We start from the raw sequence: 21811 nt of genomic DNA, 5'->3' as shown, positions 1-21811 counted from the left end.
CCACCGTCTTGGTGCCCGGTAAGCACCCGTGGGTCGGGGGCGGGGCGAGGTGGCGCCGACAAAGATGGCCACCCCCATGTCTTGCACGAGGCGGGCAGGCAAGATGGCGGACTGAGTGTTGACTTTAAGGGCCCCCTTCCCTCCACCGACCGCAATGTCTACTTTCTCAGCATTATCGGCGAGTACTTGCGGTTCCCCTTTGCCATCCCCTGCCCCGACACCACTGCCACGTCCGTCATAAAAGCCCTGCGCCAGTTCTTCACTCTGTTCGGATATCCCTGCTATATCCACAGTGATAGAGGGTCCTCCTTTATGAGTGACAAGCTGCGCCAGTACCTGCTGGCTAGGGGCATTGCTACTAGTAGGACCACGAGCTATAATCCCCGGGGAAATGGACAGGTGGAGAGGGAGAATGCCACAGTGTGGAAGGCCACACTTTTAGCCCTTAAGTCAAAAGGGTTGCCGGTCTCTCGATGGCAGGAGGTCCTCCCCGAGGCACTCCACTCTATCTGCTCTCTGTTATGTACGTCCACCAATGCCACCCCTCATGAGCGCCTATTTTCTTTTCCCAGGAAGTCTGCCACTGGGACCACCCTACTGGCTTGGCTGACGTCCCCAGGGCCAGTGCTGCTCCGGAAACATACGCGGAGCAATAAATTACTCCCCACTGGTTGAGAGGATTCACCTACTACATGCGAACCCCCAGTCCGCCTACGTGGTCTTACCTGATGGGCGGGAGGACACGGTCTCCATCCGCGACCTGGCGCCCGCAGGAGCAGCAGACCACTACCCTGAACACTCCACGGTAACTATGAACCCTGTACCCGAGGTGACACCGCGCACACCAAGCCCTACACAGACTCCTCACGACACTCCCATACCGGGCGTCTCGCACACACATATACCAGGTGCCTCGCACACGCATGAGGGATCACTGACGCCGAGTGGGCTGACACCTCCAGTCAGGCCGGAACCAGCACAACCACTGTCTCCAGTGCAATCACCACCGCACCTGTGCAATCACAGCCGGTGCTACGTAGATCGCAGCGACAGATTCGACCACCTGATAGACTTAACCTGTAAATATACTTGTAAGAAACTTCGCCCCATGGGGACTCTCTTTTAAAACAAAGGGGTGGGTGAATGTGGCGAACTACATATACCCGTCTGGACATGCCCCCCTGCTGACTGCTCCTGTGGCTCCTCCCACAGACCCCGGTATAAAGGCGATTGGAGACATAGCCCCGGCCTCAGTCTCCAGGATGTAGTGTCTTGGTCACTTGCAGCTTGTTCTTTCTTCCAGCCAATAAAAGCCTATATCTCGCCTCACGTCTCCGAGAGTTATTGATGGTGCATCAACTGCTATTTGCAGGATCTTGCTTTGTACCAGCTTTTATTGTCCTTGTTTTGTTTAACTTCTGCAGTGTATGACATTTCATGCATTAACATCAGTTTCAACTATTATACTGAATAATTGTGCAGCAGAATTAGCCCTTCCAATACACTTGGAACATCAGCATCTACTTGTGGAAAACTGGGCAGGTATGCCCAATCACAAAAAAAGTAGGACTAATCAAATCTGGCTGATTACCTTAATTGGCACCTGGCAGCACCTGGCCTTCAGTCACTGCTTACCGATGCCCAGTTTACGAGTATTTCCAGGATCACTTGAGTGTGGACCTCCATCACAACATAGGACACAAAACTGAACGTTGTCCATGATTCCTCTTGACATCAAATGAGCATCTAAAATCAATGAGCATTAAAGATACACTCTAGTTGTTGAAGCCCCAAGTCAAATACAGGAAGATGGCAATAGTTGTGGGAGGTCAACCATCCCAGCCTCAGGACATCACTATAGGAGTTCTCCATAGCACCATCTTCAGCCTACTTTCTTACCATCATTATGGCAGGATGCTCACTGATGATTACACAATGTTCAATGCCATTCACAACTTCATAGCAACCTATGATAATAAGCAGCAAGATCTAGATATCAGAAATAAGCAGAGAAGAGGCAGGTAACATGTACACCAGAATACCAGACTTTGACCATGTCCAACAAGAGACCCACCACTGAAATTCTGGGACTCATTGACCCAAAACTCAACTGGACAGCCACACAAGAACCATGGCTAGAAGGGCAAGTCAAAGGCTGAGCTCCTGTTGTACAATGCCCCACTTGGCTCGCATCTTATCAACCATGTTAAACATTCATTCCATCACTAATGCAGTTATGCCATCAACAAAATAAACCACAATGACACCTTCCGAATTCATGACCTCTACCAGCAGGGGAATGGACAGGAGGGGCATGGGAACATACTAACTGCAGGCTTTTCCCCACCTCCACCCCAACATCACACACAATTCTGATTTATAAATATATCAGAGACCTCCAGGCAGAGGGAATGTAGTTGTTCACCATCACCTGGTCAAGGGCAATTAGGTGAAGGACAATAAATGCTTGTCTTGCCGGTGAAGCCCAGATGTTAAAAGCAAATAAAAAAATGAGTCATGGCTACAGATTGGAACTGTACAAGTCTTGTAATATCGGAAGTGTTGCCTTTCAAATAAAAATATCCAACTACTAACGTAGATAAAAGTTCTCAAGAATTTTTTTTGATAAACACACACAAAATGCTGGAGTAACTCAGCAGGCCAGGCAGCATCTATGGAAAAAAGCATAGTTGACGTTTCAGGCCGAAACCCTTTGGCAGGACTGGAGAAAAAAAGCTGAGGAGTAGATTTGAAAGGTGGGAGGGAGTGGAGAGAGAAACACCAGGCGATAGGTGAAACTTGAAGGGGAGAGCTTAAGCAAAAAGGTAGGAAGTTGATTGGTGAAAGAGACAGAAGGCCATGGGAGAATGGAAAAAGGTGGGGGGGGGGGGAGCACCAGAGAGGTGATGGACAGGCAAAGAGATATCCAAGCATTGTTTATCTTTTAGCTAACATTATTCAATGTTACTTGCTGTTAAGAAAAAAATCAAAATCTGTTACCATTACATGGACAAACATTAAATCAAGCTGTGTATTGCTAATAAACTAGAAAAGTCACACTGAAGCCAATATGCTTTTACACAACATATATTTATGCCTGGGTCATAATACTGTGCCCAATCCAAGAACGGACCCCTCAAATCAGCCAAACATTTGGTGCAGCATTGGGATTGTCGAAGTCAACGTGGGGCAAAGATGGCCAGGGGCAGTTGTAGCCAAGCAAGACCTTTCAGGTGAGACTGCTGGAGATACCTCTGCTTATTACAGACAAGATAGTGTGGTATTCAAGCTAAAACCATGAGGCCTTTGTAGTGCCACTTTTACAAAAAGGACTTCCTAAAAATAGTGTCCCTTTACAGAATAGGGGTGCAGGAAAAAGATGAGATAACAGAAGAATATGAACTATACCCAACACTAATGCTCTATTGTCTTTACTAACATCAAATAACTTCAAAATACCATAACATTTTGATTGACTTTAATGCCTCTTATTGTGAATGGCGATTGATCATGTGAGTTAAGAAATAAAACATATATAATTTGCAATAATCAGTATCTGTACTGATAAGCCAATTCTGTATAACAATAGCAGTTTTCTATTCTGACTTCAGAACAGAGACAGGAGCCCATGCTGTTCTCCTTGTGCACAAGTAAAATAAAATGCTTGAGTTGTAAGAGTGCTGTATTCTGGGCCTAGTTATTTTATCATTGGTGCTGACAGTAATTTTGACAAGATGATACTACATTTTAAATAGAGATGTGAAATTAAAGACTCACCCATCTAAAGGATTCCATATCAGTACCTTAAGACCATATAAGATTCATACCCCACTCACACCAATGTTGTTTATGGGCAACTTCTATTAATTAACCAGTACCAGGAAGTGGTCATTCTATTAAACATGGATTACACCCTTGTTATTCTGCAGATAACAAAACATGAACATTATTGTCGGCTCTGGCAGTGTCCCCTCTATGGAAATAATTACATTGATAATTTTCATCTCCTTGTAACTAGTTGAAATGCTTCATAGCTGATTCATACTCTGGACAAACCAAACAGAGGCGGGGGGGGGGGGGGGGGGGGGGGGGGTGTGTGTGTGTGTGTGTGTGTGTGTGTGTGTGTGTGTGTGTGTGTGTGTGTGTGTGTGTGTGTGTGTGTGTGTGTGTGTGTGTGTGTGTGTGTGTGTGTGTGTGTGTGTGTTCCTGCTCGTTTGGTGACTCTGAAACAAACTGGAGGTTTTAAGACTATACGACAGAAGGAGATTGAGGCCAATTAGCCCATTGAGTCAACTCTGCCATTTGATCATAACTGATTTATTTTCCCTCTCAACTCCACACTCCTGCCTTCCCACGGTAATCTTTGACACCCTTATTAATCAAGAACCTATCAAGCTCCACTTTAAATATACCCAAATGAGTGAGCCTCCACAGCTGTGCAATGAATTTGACAGATCCGTCTCTGGATGAAGAAATTCATAATTATCTGTTCTAAAACAACATCATTCTATTCTGAGGACGTGCCCTCTGGCTCCAGACTCTCCCACTACTGGAAACACCTCTTAGGCCTGGGGTCAGCTTGGTAAAACTGACAGTTTTCCATATGACTCTTCAGCTGTTATGCTAGTTGAGCGTCATATTAGGTGATATTTGATGTGCTCATCTTCTGTTCACCGGGTTTCCAGCTCCCTTACTGCCATTCTGTTCACTGGTTTCTCAGTTCCCTTTAAACTAGGTTCACAGAAAACTGATAAATGTTACACAGTACTACAATAAGTTAAAAGTTGGGGTATTAATAACATTAGTCCAGAAAAACTACCAGTCTAGCAAAGTCCTAAGCATGCCATATTCGGAGATTTAATGTGGAGAACAAGACGTCAGATTTCCAAGGACATCCTACATCAGGCCTCTATTACATGCCACACACACAAAATGCTGGTGGAACACAGCAGGCCAGGCAGCATCTATAAGGAGAAGCACTGTCGACGTTTCAGGCCGAGACCCTTCGTCAGGACTCATTATTACATAATTACATATACATAACATATATATTACATGCTGTATTTATCACATCTCAGTGGCCGCATGCAAAACAATTTATTACCTGTGAAGTAGTTTCAAACATCCTGCAATTCAATTATTACAACAGAAATGCAAAATAATGCTGTGAACTCAATGGTGAACAGTTTGAATTTAGAATTTATAATATGGTATTTGATAAATTATATTTATCATTTAAAGTAATGGAGGAGTCAGAAGAATGGGGTTGCAAGGGATGATGGAATAGCAGAGCAGACTCACTGGGCCAAAAGGCCCAAACTGTTTCTATCACAAACAAAAGAAAATCTGTAGATGCTGGAAATCCATGCAACACACACAAAATGCTCAAGCTATCACTTATGGTCTTATATTGTCATCAGTGGTAGAACAGCAATCACTTGCAGTTCACTTGTGTTTTGGTTTCATAACATCCAGACTTGAAGGATTAACTCAGTTTTAATCACACAAGTCTGATAGTCTTGTACAGTATGCCACCCTTGCACTTTGATGTATACACAGTGGCCACTTTGTTAGATACAGGAGTGGAATCTGGATTGCTTTTCTGCTGCTGTAGCCCATCCACTTAAAGGTTTAACATGTGTGTTCATAGATACTCTTCTGCACATCACTCTGAGACACTATTGCCTTCTTTGAACATTGACTTCTCTAACTTCTGTTAATGCCCCTCCTCCCCTTCTTACCCCATCCCTGACATATTTAGTTGTTTGCCTGTTCTCCATCTCCCTCTGGTGCTTCCCCCCCACCTCCTTTCTTTCTCCTGAGGCCTCCCGTCCCATGATCCTTTCCCTTCTCCAGCTCTGTATCACTTTCGCCAATCACCTTTCCAGCTCTTAGCTTCATCCCACCCCCTCCAGTCTTCTCCTATCATTTCGCATTTCCTCCTCCTCCCAATACTTTCAAATCTCTTACTATCTTTCCTTTCAGTTAGTCCTGACGAAGGGTCTCGGCCCGAAACGTCGACAGTGCTCCTCACTATAGATGCTGCCTGGCCTGCTGTGTTCCACCAGCATTTTGTGTGTTGTTTGAATTTCCAGCATCTGCAGATTTCCTCGTGTTGCCTTCTTGTCAGCTTGAACCACTCTAGTCATTGTCCTTTGACCTCTCTCATTAACAAGGTGTTTGCACTCACAGAACTGCCACTCACTGGATTTTCTTTCGTTTTTCACACCACTTTCTATAAACGCTAGAGACTATTGTGCATGAAAATCCCAAATTACCAGTTACAGAGATTCTCAAACCACCTCGAATGGCACTAGAAATCATTTCATGGTCAAAGTCACTTAGATCATGTTTCTTCTCCATTCTGATGTTTGGTCTGAACAACAACTGAACCTCTTGACCATGTCTGCATACTTTTCTGCACTGAGTTGCTGCCACAATGAGCCGATTAGATATTTGCCTTAATGAGCAAGTGTACCTAATGAAGTGGCCTCTAAATGTAAATCATAATGAAAGGAAGAGACTGCAATAGAATTTCACTTCATCTGCACCTGACTGAAATTATAGTGAAGATGCTGAAAGAACGACTGGCAGCTATGCAACTATGGGCCAAGAGCAATTTATCAGGCAGCTCAACTGGAAGGCAATACTTCAGAGAATCTAGTTCAAAGAGTCTGATATTCTATTTTAAGTTCTTTTAATGAGAGAAATGTTCATGCTCCATTTACAAGTTCTATTAAAAAAAATCCTTTTGAGGTTAAGAAATGATCTTTGCTCTCATGAGCGAGTCATCCACCCCAATATCCACATAGAAAAAGGTTAAATCAAATCAAAAGTGGAGCAGGACGCACTGTTCCAAATAACATTTGCAATTGTATTCCTCTATCATTCACTTTGTAGAGAGAATTAAAAGGCACTGAATAATTTAGCAAACACTTGAATCACTGTGCTAAAAGGTTTATAATTATTCTATTTTAATACTAAAGTTACAGATGTAATTGTCGTGACTTCTAAATAATATATTTGAATGTGTAGTAAGTAATATTCTGAAGATGCAAAAATAACTAAGTAAAAGAACTAATAACTAAAACAGAAATGCTGGAAACACTCAGGTCAGGTAGTATCTACAGAAAGAGAAATAGTTATCTTAAAGTCAAAGATACATTGTCAGATCAAAACTATCTGTGTCACAACTGAGATTAGGAACATCATTAATTAAGCAGTCTATCACAATGACAAAACAGCAAACATAGGCAAGTCTCAATTCAAATATTACAATCTAAATTTGGATTACAAGCTACATTTTATTCAAATTTGTATGTTAATTCCTGTGTCATCACTGTTATCTGTGACAATAGCTTCCAGTAATAGTTCACTGAACAAGTAATTGAGCAGACAGATCAAAACAAGCTCATTAAGGTATATGGAAAATAAGAACTCTAAATGATTCTGGGCTGACAATGGAACTTGATACAGATTAATGCAAGGGTAAGACAACAATTAAATAAGCAGTGTTGCTCTAAATTATGAAAGGCAAGAATAATGGCAGCATAAGGCTCAAAAAGTAAAACCCTACATTATATAAACTTTAGAATGCAGGCCTTGCATTTGAGTAGGGACCAATGAACATTAGGAATAGACACAACTGTATGCTATTGGCCCTCTGGTGCCTACTCCCCTATTCAATAAGGGAGTATACTTCAATAAGGGTTGTATACTTCAGCACAATTTTCCAGCACTAATCATAGATCTTTCAATTCCCTTAATATCAACAAATATACGCATGATCATACAAAGAGTCCACTTATCCCTAAAGTTTTTTTCTGGCCTTTTCAGAGAATGGTTGATTTGATTATAACCTTTACTCTGCCTTCTCACCTACTCTTCCACTTGCTCATCACAAACCTATTTACTTTTCCCTCAAGAGTATTCCAAGATTCTGCTTCCAATGATTTTTGAGGAAGACAGTTACAAACTTTAAGACATTCACAAAAACTTTAAAAAGGCTCTAGTGCTTTCCCGGCGTATATGACAAATAAACTCTTCTCGGACTTCTAGCCGGGTACAGATATCAATTATAACCAACGTTTTGAGGACAAACTCTGCCATCCTCATCAGGGATAGCACTGTTTGTCATCGTGACGTCGATTATAATCGATACCTGTACCTGCTGAAAGCCTGAGAAGTTAGGCTACATCCACACTAGACTGGATAATTTTGAAAACGCTGGTTTTGCATAGAAACGAAAGGCGTCCACACTAGGCATTTTTTAAAATATTTCTGTCCACATTAAAATGGATATTTCAGCGAATCTCCTCCTACTGCACATGCTCAGGACACATCTACTGAAAACAAGCAACATGTTTGGTGTCGAATCTCACCACGAAAGACTAGGTGCACGTTTGTTCAGTTACAGACTAGAAAAACTTAAATGACGGACAGCTGTTTGCTCTCGTGCAGGAGGACTTAAAACTAAAAAAAAAACAAATACTGGAGCATATGGAGGCAACCAACAGGGAATTCACAGACAGTATGACCCAGCTGATGACGAACATTGAAAAACTGATGAACTCTGTGGCATTAATAAAGCACCTTGTTAAATGTATAAAATAAGTCTGCATCAGTATTATCTTGTACTTCCATACAGTGTTACATTAGGCTGTATTGTCTATTGTCAGAGAAGTACTTGCATAAATAGGTATACCACCTTCATACGAGCAAGGACAGAAAACAGGTATACTTATGAGTATACTTATTTATTCAGTAAGTTATGGGTCAAAGTATTCGGTGAGTACATTTCTAACTCTTCTGGCTTCAGTTTCGTTGCCGTCTGTTCTGAAATTGTTAGGTTGTGTTCAAGAAAACAATGAAATGCCGTGCTGCCGCCACCATCTGTTCCGGCACATCATGACAGCATTTTTAGATTTCTCTGGTTACCTCGTCCACACTGCTCCGGCCAATCCAGCATTTTCAAAATTACACACTCTGGAGAGTGTTTCTGAAATTCTCCGTTTTTGGGGGACGAAAACGCTGTTTTAGTGTGGATGGAGGGCAAAACCGAAGAGAAAAAGCTTTGGTTACAGATTTATCCAGTATAGTGTGGACGTATCCTAAGTTTTAAGTTCTAAACCTTCATTCTAGATTCTTTCACAAAGGGAAACATCCTCTCTGCTCTATAAAGTATTCGTAGAATATTATGTTTCAATCAAGTCACCTCTTACTGTTCTAAATTCCAGCAATTACAGGACTGGCCCCCGTCCAATTATCATTTCTCATAAGACAAACCACCCATCCCAGATGTCAGGGTGTATTCTGGAGTTAGGATATACACCCTATCCTCGTTATATGCAGGGGATATGTTCCTCGCAGTCAACGCACAATGTGAATAATTATTTAAGTGGAGAAAATAGGGATGCGTTCCAGAGGGCTTCCTAATTATGTTTTATCTGTAATTTATTCACATTTTCATACCAATACGACACAAAAGCAGTACCACAAGGCAACATTCGTAATGTATTTCATCAATTTAAGGTAATATTCAATGTAATAAATCATAAACAGTTAACATACTAGGGTGTACAGTACTCACCAACATTGGCAGATGTGTTCGCTCTGGGAGATGAGCGGTTGTTGTGATATCGGGCAGCTTTACATGGATAAGGTGGATGGTTGTGGGTCGTCAGGATCATATCAAGCACAGCAAGGGGTGAAGGAAGACTCACAGAACTCAAAACTGCCGGCAGCAGGAGATGACACCAGTTTGAAGAAAGTGGTGAGGGTTGTTTGCTTGGCAGCATTTTGTTTTTCAGCATAAATTTGCTTGTACGGAAGAAGGGTTGATGGCAGGGAACAACTGAAATGCTGACTCCATTCTAAACTTGGGTCCATGTCCATCACCATGTGTGCCAAGTGTTCTGACTTCCACCATTCCCTCACTGTTGGTAAACCCCCAGGGTTTTCAAAATCGTCTGTTGCTTGCAGCATCTGAGAGATAGTTCACCATTAAAAAAAACGCCTTGAATGTGGATCACACCTTGGTCGATTGGTTGTGTTAGGCGGCAGGAAATGCACTGTTACGTTAGGATGAATGCTGTCCAAATGTTTCGAAATGGGCTGGCACATTTTCAAGCAACAAGAGAACTTTAAAGGCAAGATTCTGTTCCCGGCAGTAGCGTCCCAGAGCTGTGTTACCTTCACCTGATGCTGCGCTGTTTATAATTTCCAACTTTTTTTTCAAGTGTTAAAGCGGTTCTCTGCCGCTCGGCTGATGGCCCAGGACATGAGATCGGATGCTTAGGAGGCATAGCTAAATATTTCAAGCACAAAATCACTGCAATGTAGGTAAAACCAACAAAAGTTTAAGAGCGCAAGATCGCACATCCACACCTTGCCAAAACCAATGCAGGACTGGCGGGAGTGAGACTGTGAGGCGTGTGCACCTGACTTGTATTGGTGGGAAAGCGATGCTTCTCATCCCAACAGTGAAACTATGAGGGGTGCGCACATTACTAATATTGGCGGGAAAGCAGTGCTCCTCGCATAACTGGGAGTTTTGGACACATACAAGGAGACGTTGGTAGAAGTAGGTTCCTCGCATAACTGTGAATCCGCATTGTCTTAAGACGCATATAACGAGGACAGGGTGTATAGTAAATATTAATTTCACAGCAACCAGCCATCAGATCTGAATATGGATGGAGGGTTGTTGTGATGGAAAATAACTGGTTCTTTGAGTCTCAACAGTAGAGGCCTGGACACACACAGTTTTAATAATAAGGAATTTATTTACAAGGGGAAGTCGGGTCAACACAAGCAACTACAATACACAGGAAGCGGTGTGGGGACAGGGTACAGTTACACATACAAAGAACAAGCGAAAAGCACTATGACAGCTATCCCCCTTGACCTTGGATAGCTGCGGCTCCCTTACCAGGACAAACGATAGACCTTCCGAAACATAAATCAATATACTTACCTTCAATGAGGTGGTCTGTAAGAGAGGCCAAGCCAGGCACATGTCTCACCTTTTATAGCATGGGGCTGGGCGACATAATCCAATTAAGGTGACCAATAATTTAGGTGTGCATTGATCAGTTGGGGGGGACTAAATGTTGATTGGCATGTGGTGTGTCCTCCGACCAGCCAGGTGGCAGTGCGTCTGTCACATGGCCGGTATCTCTGGATACAAGGGTTGAATTTAAAATGCAGCTCAGAACAATGGTCTTCCTGAAGATTCAATTTAGAGTAAATTGCAGATCAGGAAATACCCAAATGATTATGTCTGCATATGCATGAATGCAATCGATACCCCACTGCATGAATACGACTCAAAGACCACAATAATTAACACTCATTTTGGATGTGTTAGTGGGAAGACTCAAGAATTTGAAAAATTACACACAATTCAAAAGAAGCATTAAGAGGGCAGTGTAATTATAGAAACTGTCCTGCTACCTTTGTTCTTTAACATATAAAAATGTGCTGTAATGGTGGATCCGGGAACCTCTCTCTTGGGTGACTCTAAAGGCTGTCAGCTTGTGTGTGTCCCGAATAAAGACGTCTATATCTGCCACCTGCATCTCTCCAGTGACATCTTGCACAGTCATGACACCAGCTATTATTGTGGTAAACCTATGCTCAACTGTTTCCAACACATTTAAATCCTTCCTTGGATAAACATGACCAATAATAGTCCCTAACACAAGAAATTCTGCAGATCCTGGAAATCCAAAACAACACACACAAAATGCTGAAGGCATTCAGCAGGTCGGGCAGCATCTATGGAAATGAAAAAAAACAGTCCATATTTTTGGCTGAGAACCTTCTTCAGGACTGGAAAGGAAGAGGGAAGATGCCAGAATAAAAAGGTGGGGGAGGGGAAGGTGAGAGGTGAAGCCAGGAGGGTGGGAAAGGTAAAGACTGGGGAAGAAGGTATCTGATAGGAGAGTGGGCCACGGGAGAAAGGGATGGAGGGGCACCAGAGGGAGGTGATAGGCAGGTGTGCAGAGGTAAGAGGTTAGAGCAGGGAATTGAAGAGGGAAGGGGGAGGGAATTTTTTTTTAAAAGAGGAGAAATCGAAGTTTATGCCATCAAGTTGGAGGCTACTCAGATGGAATGAGGTATTGCTCCTCCACCCAAAGGGTGGCCTCACTGTGGCACGGTGGACAACATATTGGAACGGGAATGGGAATTTGGTCACCCAGAAATGCTGCTTTTGGCAGATGGAGTGAGGTGCTCGACAAAGTGGTCCAATTTACGATGGGTCTCACCAATGTAGAGGCGGCTGCATCAGAAGCACCAGATATAGTAGACAACACTAGCAGATTTGCACGTGAAATATTGTCTCACCTGGAAGGACTGTTTAGGGCACTAAATAGAGGTGAGGGAGGAAGTGAATGGGCAGTGTAACATTGTTTGCAGGATTAAGTGCCAGGAGGGAGATAAGTGGGGAGGAACGTATGGACAAGGGAATCACAGAGGGAACAAGCTCTGCAGAAATCGGAGAGAGTTGGGGGGTGGGGGAGAGAAGGTAAGGATGTGTTTGGTAGTGGATAACTTTGGAGGCGGGTTGTGGAGAATGTTGTGTTTGATGTAGAGGCTCTGGTAGGTTAGGACACGAGGAACTCTATCCCTGTTAAGGCAGTGGGAAGATGAGTGCAGAAGTCTGGGAAACCGAGGGGATGCAGGCAAGGGCAGCATCAATGGTGGCCTCCAATTTGATGGCATGAACATTGACTTCTCCAGTAAAAAAAAAATTCCCTTCCTCTCCCCTCTTCTATTCCCGACTCTGGCCTCTTAACCTTCTTCTTCCCTTTCTCCCACGGCACACTCTCCTCTACTAGAATCCTTCCTCTCCAGCTCTTTATATTCTCCCTCACTTATCACCTATAAGCTTCACCTAACACCTTCTAGCTATCCTTCTTTACCTCCCTTTTTATTCTGGCATCTTTCACAGTTGCTGCCTGGCCTGGTGAGTTCCTCCAGCATTTTGTGCGTTGTGCTCTTCCACCTTCCTTTCCAGTCCTGAAGAAGGGTTTCTGCCAAAAATGTTGACTGTTTAATAATTTCCATAGATGCTGCCTGAGCTGCCAAATTCCTCCAGCATTTTGGGTGTTGCAATAACAGTCCCTTACTCCTGACATGGTGTCACCAATACATGCCTGAGCCAGAAAATAGCAGAATTCATCTTTTTATTTAAACTGCAGAATGGATATTACTTGCACTCTCATATAAACTAAACCTTTATATTTAAAAATAAAATAGAAACACATGGTGATATGTCACATAAATACAAGTTTTTCATTTGTCATTGATTTAACCTCATGTTTCAAACATTCCAGCAAGTCCAGTTATCAAGATCCTAAATGATATTTCAAATATTCTCAGGAAGTCAATTCATCTTTTTATTTAAACTTCAGAATGGATATTACTTGTACTCTCATATAAACTAAACCTTTATATTTAAAAATAAAATAGAAACACATGGTGATATCTCACATAAATACAAGTTTTTCATTTGTCATTGATTTAACCTCATGTTTCAAACATTCCAGCAAGTCCAGTTATCAAGATCCTAAATGATATTTCAAATATTCTCAGGAAGTCAATTAAGTTTTTTAATTGTCCTTCAGGAAGCACATGCAGTAAATTGATCAATCCTTTTGTAATGCCCTTGGAAGCAATCAACTAAAAATAAGTGAAATCACAGAGAAACCAGTATGCAAACAAATGTACCTCAAAAACTTCCCATATTATTTTCATTTGTGTACTAGCTCATAAGAGGAATACATCAAGTGGATAGCTAGAGACTTTTTAGACATGGAAATGACTAATACAAGGGGTCATATTAGTAAGGCGATTGGAGTAAAGTACAGGGGGAGTCGCAGAGGTAAGTTGTTGCTGTTGTTCTTTTTTCAAAACACACACACACAGTGATGACTTCGTGAAACACCCTGCCAGGGGTGGTGGTGTTGGCAGTTATGTTAAGGACGTTTAAGAAATTCTTAGTTACGCACATAGGTGATAGAAAAATGGAGGGCTAAGTAGGAGGAAGAATTGGATTGATGTTAGAATAAGTTAAAATGTTGGCATAACATAGTGGGCTGAAGTGTCTGTATGTGTTATGATCTATGTTCTATTAAGGTTTTACAATTCTGCTATTAAGATTTTGTTAGAGGAATAGAACCTCATTCTTCCTGGGTAGTAACAACTCTAAGACATGAATACAGAATTCTCTTATTTCAGGTAACCTACTTCCACCTTCTCCCCCTCCACACTATCCTTTTCTCTCCTTCCTTCTGGTCTACTCACTTCCTCCTAGATCCACCTACACCATATCGCCAGAGTACCCAATCACAACTTCTTTCCCTTCCTCAATCCCTCCATCTGCCCATCACCTAAACACACCTCTCCCTGGGTCCTCTTCCCCTCACTGTCCAACCTCCCATACTGGTTCCATGTTCCACCTTCCTTTTCTACCTGGTTTCTTCACCTACCTCCACCTGTCACCTCCAAACCGGTCATTATTTCCACTTCTCCCTCCTGCATCTACTTATCACCCCTAACTTACTGCTCGACAGCTCCTGCTCCACACCCTCCCCTCACCTTTTTATTCTGGCCATCTCCCTTCAGAAACCAAAATGTCAACGGTCCACTTCCCTCCATAGATGCTGTTTGACCCTCCATATTAATTCCTCCAGCAGCTTGTTTCTTGATTAAGTCCTGCTTCATTCATAACATTACTAATGTTTATTCTCCTCCACAGTAAGTCAGAACCTTCCTGATTCTGACTAGTGGATTCAAAATATTTACAAATTAATGCAAACACTCTCGGATAGTTTGCACAAAGCAAAGATAAACGACGCAGTGAATAATGCTAGCAAAAGCAAGAAAAAAGGAGAAAAAATTCTTTTCAACACACACAAGATGATGGAGGAACTCAGTAAGTCAAGCAGCATCCATGAAAATAAATTAACAATCGATGTTTCAGGACAAGACCCTTCTCCAGGAGTGGAAAGGAAGGGAGAAGGCACCAGAATAAAAAGGTGGGTGGGAGGGGGGGAAGAGGGGAAAAGGATAATTAAAAGACGATAGGTGAAGCCAGGTGGGTAAGAAAGGTAAACAGCTGGAGAGGAAAGAAACTGACAGGAGAGAAGAGTGGACTATAGGAGAAACAGAAGGAGGAGGGGACTCAGGGGGAGTTAAAAGGTGGGTAAGGAAAGGTAAGAGGCCAGAGAAGAGGAGGGGAGGAGGGAATTTTTTTTACTAGGAGAAATTGATATTCATGTCGTCAGGTAGGAAGCTATCCAGATAGAATACAAGATGTTGCTCCACCACCCTGAGGGTGACTTCATTGTGGCCATGGTCCAACATGTCGAAAATGGAATGAAAAAAAAATCAGATTTAATTGGCCATTGGGAAGTTCCATTTTTGATGGATGGAGCAGTGGTGCTCAAAGAAGCAGCCCCACATTTACAACCGGTCTCACCAATATAGAGGAGATTACATTGGGAGCACCAAATACAATAGACAAACCAGCAGATTCGTAGGTGAAGTGTTTCCTCATCTGATAGGACTGTTTGGAGCCTGAATGGTGGTGAGGGAGAAGGTGAATGGGCAAGTGTAGCACTTTGCCTGCTTGCAGGGAAATAGTGCTGGGTGGGAGATTAGTGAGGAGGGACAAATGGACAAGGGAAACATAGAGGGTGCGGTTCCTGCTGAAATGGAGGTGAAAGGAGTTAAAGATGTGTTTGGTGAAAGGATACCTTTGGAGTTGTCAGAAATTGCGGAGAATGACGTGCTAACATGGAGGCTCATGGGATGGTAGGTTAGGACAAGAGGAAATCTATCACTTTTAAGGCGGTGGGAAGATGGGGCGAGTATGAATGCTCAGGAAATGGAGACACGGAGAATCTCTGTTCTGTGAAGAAGGACAACATCTCTGATGTTCTAGAAAATAAGCTGCATCCTTCCAACAGATGTGGGGGAGATGAAGAAACTGAGAAAAGGGAATAGCATTTTTACTGGAGACAGGGTGGGAAGAGGTATAGTCAAGATAACCATGGGAGTCAGTAGGCTCCCACTGTTACTTTGACTATACTCTTCTCACCCTGTCTCCTGTAAATATTCTTTCAGATGAGGCAACACTTCTCCTGCGAATCTGCTGGAGTTATCTTCTACAAATGAGTAGTTACGGCATTATATAGGCCAACTAATTTATCGCTGGACACCCAAAAGCATAAATAACCTCCAGTTAAATGCAGATACACCCATCACATTTGTCTCTGAATATAGCCATACAAAAGAAAACAATCACAATTGTTGCTGATGGAGAAGTGTATTGATTTAAATCATGATTGCACAAGGAATGCACTTTAAAGGCCAAGTCATACAACTGTACTACTTTTCTGCCTTCTGTCATCAGTAACAATATCCATTGTTGCAAATGACACAATCTTAGCTGGCACAACATCGCAGGCCTAAGGATCTATACTCTACTGTACTCTTCTATGATATTTTAACTTCAGGAGTATCACCACATATTTTTAGCATTTCACTATATAATCTCTTACAATTTTTATAAGAGATTATAAAAATCAAATACAGGTGACCCCCACGTTATGAATGGATTGTGTTCCTAGAAAACTGTATGTACTACAATTTTCTGTAACAAAAAAAACTATTTCCCTTTGAACACTATCTTATGAGTGGAGATGCATTCCTTTTTGAAATGGTTTAACCTGAAAGAGTATCTATTACATTGGGTGAATAAGCTAAGGGAAAATCTGGAAGTAAACTATGTAGAAAATTCCTAATTTGTAAATATCTAAAAAAGTGTACATTAGATAGGTCATATTTATCCACTAACTGAGTGAAAGACGTTAAACGATTGCCCATAAACAAATCTAAAAAAGTTACTATTCCTTTGGTTTTCCAAACTGAAAAGGTCTGATCGGAAATTGATGGTTTAAAAAAAAAATAATTGAGATGGATTTTACTAGGAAAAACAAAATTATTAAAGTCAAAGAATCTACAAAACTGAAACCAAATTCTTAATGTATGTTTAATAATAGGATTAAGGTCTCGACTACCAATCTTAGAAAGCAAAAAAGGAAGAGGGGCTCCCAGTAAAGAGGCCAAAGAATATCCCTTCATTGAGTTTTTCTCCAAATCCACCCATAAAGGACAGTCATGTATATCTGAAAAATGAATCCAAAAAACGGTTTATCGAATATTAATTGCCCAGTAATACATTCTAAAATTTGGCTAAGCCATACCATCATACTTTTTTAATTTCTGCAGTAAAGGTTTAGTCAATCTAGGATTTTTATTATTCCAAATAAAAGATATAATTTTAGAGTTTATTCTATCAAAAAAACAGTTTAGGAACTGTTTAGGACTGATAGCTATAATTTATAAATGGTTATTAAATTTGCATATGTTATCTAATGATAAAATAAAAGCTACGTGGGAATTGGAATTTTGAAAGTCACTTTCAGATAATCAATGGGATAAAAAAATTTATTTGGTAAATACTTCATTTATTTGTGCCCATCATTCCCTGATACAGTTCAAGGTAGTGCATCGGGCACATATGTCAAAGAACAAATTAGCCCGTATCTTTTCCAATATTAATCCTATTTGCGATAGATGTAATATTGAGGTGGCTACTTAAACACATATTTTGGTCTTGTGTCAAGTTAGATAATTTTTGGAAAGAGTTTTTAAAAAAAACTTTAAAACGTTAAAAAGTTTTTAAAAAGTCTTTAAAACTTTATCAAAAGTCTTGAATTTGGATCTACAACCGAATTTACTTACAGCAATTTTTGGGATCATTCCATCGGAAGCAGGAGATATTCCTGTTTCAGCTCAACGGTTGATATCTTTTACAACTTTATTGGCTAGGAGAGCCATTTTGCTTAAAGGATCCTAATCCACCTACTGCTATTTATTGGTTTACTTCCATTATGTCCTGTTTAAGTTTAGAGAAAATAAGTACCGTAGTTGGAATTTGAGGAAACTTGGCGACTTGGAAACTTAGCATATTTTCATATGCTTTGACTTATGGCCCTTCCAGTTACCTTCTCGAAATGCTGAATTTGATCAGAAAGTTTTTCTTTTTTCTTGCTTTCACTCTCAGTTTGAGCTGCCCAGTTCTTTTATTTCCCCTCTTCTTTTTTGTTTTGGGTTTTTTTGTGTATATTATAATTATAAAAGTTTCTTTATCTTTTTTCTTCTTTTTATGTATAAGAGGAGAATCAATTACCTTTTTCTTTATTATATACTATTATATTAATACTATGTATGATCTTGATAATGTTTATTTTACCTTTTATATGAATTGTTATTGATATAGATATTTGAGATAATTCTCTTGTTTATATACATGCACTCTTTTATTTAAATAATAAAAAGATTGATAAGGAAAGGAGATGCATTCCTACGTGTTTTTCCTTCAAAAGTAATGATTGCACCGCAGCTGCTGGTTCAAGCCAGGGTGCCATTTATGACATTTCTTTGTCAGCTTCCAAAGCAGAAGTCTTAACTGAATGCCAGCTGCGTTTGAAACACAAGTAACTGCAGATGCTGTAAACCAGAACAAAAGAAAATAACAAACTGAAGGTGGTAGGTAGAGACAGATAAGGAAATCATTAATCACTGATTCCATTTATCACCTTCAGCATCTGTCATCTTTTGTATCTGCACTTATTATCTTCCAACACTGTTGGAAGTTTAACTTGGACTTAAACTTGCTGGCCCTTTTCCAAAATACCTTGAAGGTAAATAATATGGAAAACTTAGTTTTCTTTGGGGGGGGGGGAAGGGAAGGGGGTTGGGAGACTATTCTGTAGCAATTTGAACCTACCATGTATCAAACATGAGAATAGAATAGAAAATTTTAAAAAATTGTTTGCTTTGTATCTTGTTTAATATTCCCCCATATGGAGTCATGAGGTAATACAGCACAAAAACAGGACATTTGGTCCATCAATGCCAGGCACAGCATTCTCCCATGTTCAGCCCAAAACCCTCCAAGCCACTACCCTCCAGGTTGCTACCCAAATCCCTCTTAAATATTGCAATTGTACCTACCTTGACCATTCCATCTGGGAGCTCATTCCAGGCATTCACTACCCTCTGAGTTAAGAAATTAATGCTCAGGTCTTTTAAAAATATCTCTCATTTGTATCTGTGCCCTTCAGCATTACCTCTAAAGAAAATAAATTGACCATCCACCCTTTCCATGCCACTCATGATTATATAAGCTTCTACCAAGTCACCTGTTATATTCCTAACCTACAGGGAACAAAGATCCAACATGGTCCACCTCTTCCTATAACTCAGCCCCTCTAGTCCCAGCAGTATCCACGTAAATCTCTTCTGCACCCTCTCCAGCTTAACAATGTCTTTCCTATAACAGGGTCCCCAAAATTTATACAATGCTCCAAGTGTAGCTCACCAATGACTGAAATTCCAATATATTGCTCCTGTTCCTACACCTGATGCCGTAACTGATGAAGGCTAGCATGCCAAGTGCCTTCTTCACCACTCAGTTAACTGAAAGTAGACAGTGTACTTGTACTCCAGGTCTCTCTGCTCCACAATACTTGTGAAGGCCTTGTCATTCACTGTACATGTTTGACTATCCAAAATGCATCAAAATTGAAATCCATTTGCCATTCATCTCCCTAACTTATCAAGATCTCTTCCAATTCATTATAATCTACTTCACTATCAATAATACCCCCTAATTATGTACCATCAGCCACCTTGCTCAGTATACGATGTACATTCATATCCAAATCTTTATATAAACAATGATAACAGAGTTCCAATACTAATCCACTAGTCACAGGCCTCCAGTTGGAGCATCAATCTTCAAGCATCATTCACTCCTTCTTATCACTGAATATGAATTCTGGAAAAGCAAATTTTGTTCTGTATCACATATTTTTGGATGGTGATTTGCAAATTCTGCATGGGTGAAATTAGTTAACTATGTAGCTGTAACATGGGGATCACATCTGCACATTTCAAAGAGTTTACTTAAAATTTAGGTGGAATGGATCCACTGTTGATAGCACTAATGTCAGCTTTTTCTGTTAAAGCACAAAGACTAATTATACATTTATGATATAAGAAAGAATTTAAGGAAATATTGTACAAATGAAACTTATTAATATTAACATAAGGGTGTCATTCAGATCAAAGGGCATATATTAAAATTCAAGCAACATTTGTGTTCCTGGATTAATCACACAGCACCATTCTGTGGAAAGGCAAGTTCTTTTTCATCCCCATCTCTGCCAAAACCTCCTTCGCACCCAAACATTGTTAACATATTTAAATAAAAATTACCTTTATTGATTTGTGCCTCTATTATTTTCTCTTTCTCCCCTTTGGCTTTACCTGTATAAAATAAAAATATATTCAATAATTGCACATCTCAAACAGTATGTCCAGAATTATCATTGAGTTTTATCTTAGTATATGCATGCATTTTTAAATTAATGTCCAGTGCTGGGGGTGTGGTTTAACTACATTCTATTACATTATTAGCATATATAAGATCATATAACAATTTTTCAAACATGTAGACTTCAGATTTATGTCTTTCCATTTCATAGTCCTATTTACAATAGGAATAACAATCATAATTCACAGAAGTTTGTCCCACTAATAACTGATATAATTACACTAGCCAGTCTAATCATTGAACCAGTCAGCTCACACTGAGCTGACCCTTTTAATAAAAAGAGCAAAGAACACAAATTTAAATAAGGCAATGACAGACAACAGAAAATGATGATCGCTAATTGCTAATACCTCCCACATAGACATGTCTCACATACCAATCTCACTGGCCCAGATATGCAATAACTAAAACAGGTTGTCAACACACTTCTGATTTAGAAGTGGCAATCAGACAGCAGCATACTGTGACTGCACAGAAAAATCAAGAACTTTGCAGATAAGCTTCGGTTGTATAACTTGGCTTAATGACCTAATCAAATGTAAAAATGCACAAATGATATGACTGTGATTGAACACTGGTTTTACAGATCCCGAATGATAATTTGATAGTGGACAAGGAACTGCACAGGTGTTACTATTATGAGAAGCCCATCAAGTATGCCTGCAAATAAAGTGCTCAAAACTCCACTGTAGCATACATTTTCTTTACTGTATCAGATATTGTTACTACTGTACTGCCAAATGTCAGCTCTCAGACATTTCCGCATAACATCCACTGCACCAGAGAATGACGGACTTCATTTCCTCAGATCTTCTGTCCACTGCTTTCTACCACCCCTCACTCCCCCACTCCTAAACTTCTTCCACATGCAAAACTCTCCAGACAAACCCCAACACACTTATGTTTTCCTACTTTGGCTCCATCATCTGGTCTCGTCCTTTCAAATGTGTACCTCCGACATCTCTGATACTTTCTGCCATTTCAACAACTTCCAATTTCTTAGTACCAAATGGCTCACTTGGAGAAGGCATAAGGAAAACATAGTCATGGGCTCTATCAACTATGGTAGAGGAGAGGCCACCATTCAGAAAGAAAGATATTTCAACCACTTGTGTGGAAAGTTCTCTCATATTTACACCTCCATCACACACAAGGATGGCCTTCCACTTCTTTGTAGAGTAGACACCCAACCTGTCCCTTCCACACACAAACACACTCCCTTACTAACCTTGTTTTCATGTTGAACAGTTTCTTCTTCAACTCTCCTCACTTTCTCCAGATCAAAGGGGAATTTACACTGGCCCAAACCAAGCTGCTGTTTTTGTTGGACATACA

General features: G+C 40.7%; 1 protein-coding gene across 4 annotated transcripts in view; it reads right to left on the bottom strand.

The window, feature by feature from the left end:
* akap10 (A kinase (PRKA) anchor protein 10) overlaps positions 1-21811 on the bottom strand; it is a 92918-nt gene that overhangs the window by 50407 nt on the left and 20700 nt on the right. For 2 of the 4 annotated variants that reach the window (XM_073053298.1, XM_073053299.1), the window contains exon 1: positions 9590-10194. In XM_073053298.1, the coding sequence (XP_072909399.1) occupies positions 9590-9812 (223 nt within the window). In that variant the 5' untranslated portion in view covers positions 9813-10194. Of the gene's footprint in view, positions 1-1591; positions 1747-9589; positions 10195-20358; positions 20410-21811 lie in introns of those variants that run through there. The other 2 variants (XM_073053302.1, XM_073053300.1) reach the window with 2 other exon arrangements.

The sequence above is a fragment of the Hemitrygon akajei genome, chromosome 8 (assembly GCF_048418815.1).
Source record: "Hemitrygon akajei chromosome 8, sHemAka1.3, whole genome shotgun sequence".
Classification (NCBI taxonomy): domain Eukaryota; kingdom Metazoa; phylum Chordata; class Chondrichthyes; order Myliobatiformes; family Dasyatidae; genus Hemitrygon; species Hemitrygon akajei.
Note: the sequence above shows the minus strand (reverse complement) of the source record. Positions and strands in the feature narration are given on the sequence as shown.